Source organism: Gouania willdenowi, chromosome 22 (genome assembly GCF_900634775.1).
Source record: "Gouania willdenowi chromosome 22, fGouWil2.1, whole genome shotgun sequence".
Classification (NCBI taxonomy): Eukaryota; Metazoa; Chordata; class Actinopteri; order Blenniiformes; family Gobiesocidae; genus Gouania; species Gouania willdenowi.
The window spans coordinates 14,535,609-14,543,108 of record NC_041065.1 but is presented as its reverse complement, the minus strand read 5'-3'; the positions used below and the strand labels follow the sequence as shown (position 1 = coordinate 14,543,108).

General features: G+C 38.6%; 2 protein-coding genes across 3 annotated transcripts in view; both read right to left on the bottom strand.

Annotated features, from left to right (window-relative positions):
- The window catches only part of LOC114455999 (putative uncharacterized protein DDB_G0271982), a 16,378-nt gene extending 9,504 nt beyond the window's left edge, over window positions 1-6,874 (bottom strand). The window contains exons 1-3 of the mRNA XM_028437441.1: window positions 6,367-6,874; window positions 5,559-5,771; window positions 5,313-5,474 (exon numbers count right to left, since the gene is read on the bottom strand). Of these exons, the coding sequence (XP_028293242.1) occupies window positions 5,409-5,474; window positions 5,559-5,771; window positions 6,367-6,591 (504 nt within the window). The 5' untranslated portion in view covers window positions 6,592-6,874 and the 3' untranslated portion in view covers window positions 5,313-5,408. The remainder of the gene's footprint in view (window positions 1-5,312; window positions 5,475-5,558; window positions 5,772-6,366) is intronic.
- The window catches only part of senp2 (SUMO specific peptidase 2), a 37,654-nt gene that overhangs the window by 27,561 nt on the left and 2,593 nt on the right, over window positions 1-7,500 (bottom strand). The window contains exons 4-6 of one of the 2 annotated variants that reach the window (XM_028437435.1): window positions 7,230-7,296; window positions 7,048-7,129; window positions 6,811-6,949 (exon numbers count right to left, since the gene is read on the bottom strand). In XM_028437435.1, the coding sequence (XP_028293236.1) occupies window positions 6,811-6,949; window positions 7,048-7,129; window positions 7,230-7,296 (288 nt within the window). The remainder of the gene's footprint in view (window positions 1-6,810; window positions 6,950-7,047; window positions 7,130-7,229; window positions 7,297-7,500) is intronic. The other variant, XM_028437438.1, reaches the window with a different exon arrangement.

The following is a 7,500-nucleotide window of genomic DNA, read 5'->3' as shown; positions in this document are numbered from 1 at the left end:
ACATATAACATTTACATTTAAATATTTAGATTGAATGCTTTTTTTTTACCTCTATATATGTGGTTAAATATTGTGTTAAATACAGGAAAATGTGCTAAATATGAGAAAAGTGAGATAAATAATGAAATTGTGTTAGCGACAACTTTTATACTAAAGTTTTACACTTGGCACCCCATACGCCAGGGGGCGTAACCCTATCTGCTTGTGTTTTATATGGCTTTGGATAAAAGCTTCAGACAATTTAAAAATGTAATTGTAATAAATTCTTGTTTTACTTTGCCAACCAGTCGAAGCGGATGGCTGCCACCTCTGAACCTGGTTCTGCTGGAGATTTCTTCCCACTGTGGCTAAATGTTTGCTCATGTGGATCTTGTTGGGTTCTTTTACTATGGACTTTATATTTTGTTCAGCGCTTTGAGACGACTTTGTTGTTTTTTGTGCTGAATAAATAAAGTTGATTTGAATTGAATGTCAGAGTCCAACTACTTAGCAATTCTGCCCACGAGCAATGACATGTTTCCCTTTAGGGGCCTTTGGGACTTACCCTGAGGGCCTGGCTGTAGAAGCCAATGTTGGCAGGGGCCCAGTGGGACAGGCTCTGGACATGTAGAGCTTCTTTCTGGTGATAGCAGCCCTCCTCTGGGGGTTTGGCTTATAGCAGCAAGGCTATTGCATTAATCATTTCTCTTAATCGTGTTTAATATTCTTTGATTAATCTAATACTTTTCTTAAAGTGTCATACACTATAGCTTGTCAATGGTGCAGCATCACTCATGTGATCAAATAGTTCACAATAATCTTTGGGCAACAATTCAAATAATTTGAAGGCAAGCAGGTCACGGGTTCAAGCCTTGGTATGGAAACTTGGGTCATTTTTGTTTGGAGTTTGCATGTTTTCCCTGGACATGCATGGATTTTCTGGGTACTGTAGTTTTCTCCCACCATCCAAGAAAATACAAATAAAAAAGTGTATTTTGTAGAATCAATAAATAAATAAAAAATAGAGAGATTATTCCTAAAATGCTGCCTTACAAAGGATATATTTTAAAGATAATTTCTTTCATAATTTCTTTAAGCTAAATTAAGACGGTACTATACTAAAATCACCCAAATGATGGATAAGAAATGGCAATATTTAAATCGACATTACATTTAAAAAATATATATATATTTTTTTAAAGGCACTACATTTTTTTAAACATTATTTAACCAGGAAGTCCCATTGAAAATAATAATCTATTTTTCAAAGGAGACCTAGATTGGCTGCAGCAAACAAACGAGCACACAAACAATTTGTTACAATAGTGTATATATTACTATTTACATGTAAAATATTTATCAAAGCTCATTAGGTACAACTAGCTACTTCACTGCATGCAATATGCTTTAAATGTTTTTATATATTAAAAATGGGTATAAAACACTATATTCTACACAAAAAAAAAACTGACCTTTTTTCAAAACAATACTCATTTGGACTATTCTTCTTCAAGTCTCATAAAAATCACATTAAATTTGCAATCAAATATTTTAGAACAGTAAAAACACTCTTTATTTAATAAGTGCAAAAAAAACATTTATTATTTTTTCCCCATCTAATTTTCATGTGCTCCTTTCTCAGTAAATGTGTCTCCTTTCCTCCTGAAAGCTGCTTGTTTGGTCTGATCAGAAAATCTGGAGTCTTCATGGGGAAAATACAATGAATAAATAAATAAATAAATAAACCTTTGAGCGTCAACTTCAACTTTTTTCGTCACAGCAAATGATCACCATTTACTGTATTTTTACAGAAATCTTTTGCATTAATATGAGATAAATCAAATTGCTAAGCAGGTCTTGATACTCAAACAAACCTTGAGACATTTTAGCTACTTATTCCTCAAAAGTGCAGATTTTTACTTCATTGGATATCATTATACTAATTTAATCATATTATTTGGGCAGTGGCTATCCATACAGTTGCTTTATCAATATACCAACATTCTATCTGTACGCAGCGCCCCTATTTGGCCAGTTTAGATTACGTGACTAAGACTAAACCTTACTCTAAAAGGCTAAACCTAACCCTAAAAAGTGTTGCAATATTGGGTTATAACCTAACCTTAACCATAAGAGGCTGCATACATGTACTTTGGTAACCGTACCAATAGCACTGAGGGTTGTCTTTAAGGCAACCGTACGAACAGACACTTTCTATTATTTGTATTTGATCACGTCAATAAGGTGCAACTAAACTCTTGTGAAAACAAAACTTTTTATTGACATTAATGAGAGTATAATGGTCAATTATGAGCATTTAGCTTTCAAAAGTTTGTGTTTTAATAACCCCAAAGAGAATAAATCTTCATGCAAAGATCACTGTAGAACTGGAACAATAATGCTAACCTGCTAGCGTCAATCTGTTTACTCTTAGATATGATTGATTATGAATTCATATCTGCTGAAAAATATTTTGTACATGATTTTTCTTTCTATGAAATTGACACTATTGAAACATTTAGTTCTCTTCATCATCTGGTTTAAAGATAAATTTGTCAAACTGTCAATACATGACTGGATCAATGCCTTCTCATATCAACAAGATAGATACAATTCTTTTTAACGTCATATCTGAAAAAGATGTTTTATGTAGCTGTAAAGTGCAACTGCTCCCTTATATTGAGCAGTTCATTTAAATTAGTAGGTTAAATAGGCAGATTATGGAAGAAATTAATGTGAGGAAAACCTTCCGTAGGTTAATTATGGACACTTTTCCTTTAGTGTGATTACATTAGTATAAAGAAGTCACTGATCAAACTGTCACATTATGAACAGCTTAGAAACTGATCCATGAACATGTTCTCCCCACCTACAATTGTAATCTGGAATAATAATACATTATATAGACTTCTTTACAAAAAGAAGCCACTAGTTTTTCTAGAATGAGTCAATTGTTGCATTTTATTTGTTAAGCTACTTTTAAATGACCAGTATATTTTATCTAGTGTATCTAATGTTTTAGCCAAAACATGCATACTCTTAATTTTATGACTCTTGTATCCAACAGTAGAAGGCTGCTAAGTGAATAAAGAGCATTAACAAATCTCAAAGTTAAAATATTTATTGTCCTTCTGGTAGAAACAAAACATAGAAAAATGCATTAGGTCCACATTTAGAGTCAATGCTTTCCTTTGCAGTGTTTCATATTCATTTCTTATATAAAAACTAGAACACATCCAGAGACATCAATCAACATTCTTATTTACATCACTCAAAATGTATAAAACAAATGTGGTAGAAAAAATTAGAACGTGTCATTTAATTAAAAAAAAAAGTTGTTGCAGCATCACATTAATGACGTTCAGAACAGAAAATAAAAAATAAATTAGGTAAATATTGAAATACATATTCTGAACATACATTTGAACACATTAACATGACTTAGAGGGTAAGGCATGGAAGGCATTGGATATTTTACGCTGATTGATAAAATGCAGACATTAAATGGTTGGACTACTTTGGGTCAGGATGGAGATCTGAAGAACCTGGAGGAAAAAGAAAAACAAAGACAAGAAAGAAAACTTTAGTTTTCCAAATTAGAAAATAGTACGAGCAGAAATACAGTTATTGGACTGACAACTATTTCCCTTGTATTTTCATTAATCTGAGAATATTTATTTATTCATGTATTTGGATCCCCATTAGTCACTACCAAAATATAATAACTACACTTCCTGAGGTCGAGACAAGTCAATATAACATTATAATACATTATAATAACAGGAGGTCAGCAGAACACTTAAAATCAAACCTCACAGAGTGAACATTTGTACATGAAAGAAAATAACACACCAAGTGTGAGTCTGTTCCACTCACACTCACCTGGACCGTTCAGGTAAAGGGGCGACAAGCAGCTCAGGTACAGCCACGTCCTGTTTTCCTGCAGCCATCGCTGCCGATAACCAATCATATCAGGGGAACAAGCTGACCGTATCCTCCTTCCCTCATTAGGGGGTGGGGCTAAGAGAGTGTCATTTGCTAGGTTTGAACATGATAGGGCACAAAGATTTGTGGGATACGGAAATGGCAGCATGTGTTTCAGGAAACGTGGGATTAAGAGGGACAGAAATGTGATCCATGCTGTAGATTAAAGGTGGTCCTGCCTCAGGAAGTTGTGCTTGGAACTGCAACAATGTTGCATTTGCCTTACAGTCATGAACACATCACCACAGTAAAGAACAGATTAACCCTTTCTAAATCGCAACATGCAGAAAGTGAACAGAGTGGAGGTGAGAGCGGTCAACCCAATGCTAACTGTGCACCCTGTGACTCCAGTGAACCCCACGTGATCCCCAATCATACACTTGAGTTCCTCTCTGCGTGGCTGATTCACTCCTTTCTCAACAATCACTCACCTTGTCTGGATCCAGCCAAACGCTGCTGGACTTTCTCAATATGCTGTATGTACTGTGTCAGGGATTGTTCTGGATCCTGACACGTTCCACCTAAACGCACCGAGGGCAGAGTTGTCCTGGAGGATGATCTAAAGATAAAAAGTTCCATAATACACAAACTTTAAAAACACCTCAGTCTAATTGGACAAAAATCTGTCACATGATGGTCCAAACCTGTTGTGCAACCTGAAAGGTGATTTGCTTGGAGGGACGAGGGCGGAGACTGTGTGTCTGCTTTCCAGTGACTGATCATCAAAGCTCAGCTGCTGCCTTAGAACTTCAGGTTGGGGACCTGTTAAATATATTTCAATTAAAGACATTCACACTTTAATGCAAGTCAAGAGATTTGAAGGATTCTTACCATGTACATGAAGAGGACCTGGAGCGTGTCCATTGACAACTCCAGATGATAACCTTCTGATTGCTTTCTGCCATTTTCTAGTGAGGAATTTCATCCTAGAAAGAAAACACCTGTTTGGTTCATCCAATAACTTGGGATTAACGTTAAAACTGAACCATTTTGTCAATCGTTTACCTTGACACTGCCACAACGGCTTGTACCACGGCCCTGAATCTTCCAATGGGTCTGCGCTGGGAGGAAGGGAGGGACGCCGGCAAAGCCCCCAAATAAGCAATAAAGCGCAATGTTGCCTGCTCACCTTCGTGGAAACCTCCCAACACCAGCAGAAGGTAACGCTTCTGATACACCAGCGCTTTCCTGAAGCTCTCGGCACGCAGGTAGCGCTCGTACAAACGCTGCAACTGTAAATAAATGGACCTACATCAGTTCATTACAAGTATTTGTAATATTACACCAATATAAGATGTTGCATCATTTAGGAAAAACGGTTTTGAATGTGCCAACTTCAGCTCACAGTCCTTGGCGAGCTCGCTCTCTGTGTGGCGCAGCCTTCGCTCCAACTGGGCCAGTCTCAATTTGAGGTTGTTCCTCTCTTGAATCAGTGATGTCACATTCTACGATAACTCAGAGTCATCTTTCACTAAGTTTTCCAAAAGGTTAGATTGGGAGCTGGAAAGTTTCTGTAAAAGTTTTATTCAATATTATTTATTATGACAAATATTCTGTGAACATATTTCCATCCCAGGTATTGATCCTTTGGGTACCTGCTGCTGCTGCTGCTGCGAGACGTTGGCCGGGGTGCTGTCAGACTGGAGGACGCTGTGATGTGTAGATGAAGCTTTGCTCTGCTGTCCAGTCGTCCACCCTCCCAGTCTCTGTGCAGCCATCGCTCTCTCGTCTCTTTCCAGTTCTGCTAAAGTGCGCTGCAGCTCCTGCATTCGCTGCTGGTCCTGCTGCCGTAGGAACTCCAATTCACGCTGAAGTCACAAATTACATTAAATCACGTCACATTCGGATACATAAATCTGCAGCCAAAGATTGTGTCTAACTATGTTCACACTGCAGGTCAATTCCGATTTTTTTTGCCCACATCTGATTTTTTCATGTCTATTTGAACAGAACAATTCAGATGTATTCAAATCCGACTCTGGGCCCTTTTATATGTGGATAGAAATCCGATCTGATATTTTGCAATGCAACCGCTGTCTGAATGGCCAGCTGGCATTCTATCGGACCTTTACCTCATCAAAATGTAATAGCGTTATAATTCTGTGTCCCAGACAAGGCGGCAGGGGAGGGGGGAACCCTGGTGGAGGATACAAGTAGAAAAGTAGATGGTGGAAGAGTGTGTGTTCTTAAAAATAATAAATATTTATTATATTAAACATATTATCAGTGCCACACACAGGCCGCGACGAGATGATGCCTCCATATTTACTTTAGCAAACAGTGCGTGCCTGCGTGTGCTGGTCACATTCTGTTCATACTCCAAACTGATAAAAGACGCAAAAAAAAAAAAAAATCATTAAGACCGGCAGTGTAAACGTAGTTTAACGTCAATGTTGAGCCTACCAGTTTGTTTTTGGTCCTCTCCTGCCTCTTCTCCCTCTCCTTCTGTTCTTGCCTCTCCTTTCTTTTCTGTCTCTCCCACTCCTCCTCCCTTTCTCTCTGCCTCTCCTTCATCAGGCGGAGTGTATTCTTCAGCTCCTCCAGTTCCACACCTTGGTTCTTGGTCAGCTCTCTCTCCAACTCTAAAGAATGACCAACTTCCCGATTCTGCTCTTTCAACATCTCCATAGCGACATGTTGCCGGGCTGCTGCCTCATGCTCTCTCTGAAGCTCTGTCCTCCTGATGCGGTCCTCCTGCTCCCACTTCCATTGCTTCTGCAGTAGCTGGGCTCTCAGCTGGTCTGTGACTAATGCCAGCTCCTCTCCCTAATGGCGCTCATGTTCCAGCTGAGAGCGCAAGTCTGAGATGAATTTTGTGTCTCTTGCTGCATCGACTCTTTAATATACCTCTTCCACTGTTAGATTAGACTTGTAGCAGCGACTGGGCCCGAAGCACGCTGGCTCTGGATTAGCAGCTCCGACTCTGATGGTCGGCCTGGAGGGCAGCAGCTGAAGAGAGCCTCTTCTTTCCGGGAGCGGCGTGCTACTAAAAGAAAAAGAAAGAAAAATATACTGAAATGACATAGCCATTCCAAATGGGGGTGGGGGGGGGCTGAAGCTTGGAATTAAATCCATCATTGATACCTGTACTTCCTCACCACAGCAGGAACGTTGCTTTGGAAGGGATTTTTCCCTCCCACCTCACTCACTCCAATCACTGGTTTATCTGAGAAGAAGAAGAAAAAACTTCACTAAATGAGAACTTGGAGACTGAATGAATCACTAATGTAGAGAGTGTATGGCTGCAGTGATGCGTCTTCACTCACCCATTCTCCACTCAGTGCTTTTCAGCCATGAATTATGGAGCTCATCTATGCCCATTAAAGAGACTGCCTAGTCAATAGGAAAGAAAAATTTGAAATGAAACCTAAATCATTAAAGCAACAAAAGTACAAAAATTTAAAAATGTTTATAAATTGTTAGAAGGAATGTTTAACGCTAATCTGCTGCATCCCCTTGAATCATCAACAAACTGGAACTGACCAATATTTAGGATGATATCGCTGCAGAACTTGTTTATGTTTATTAAGAACCCCA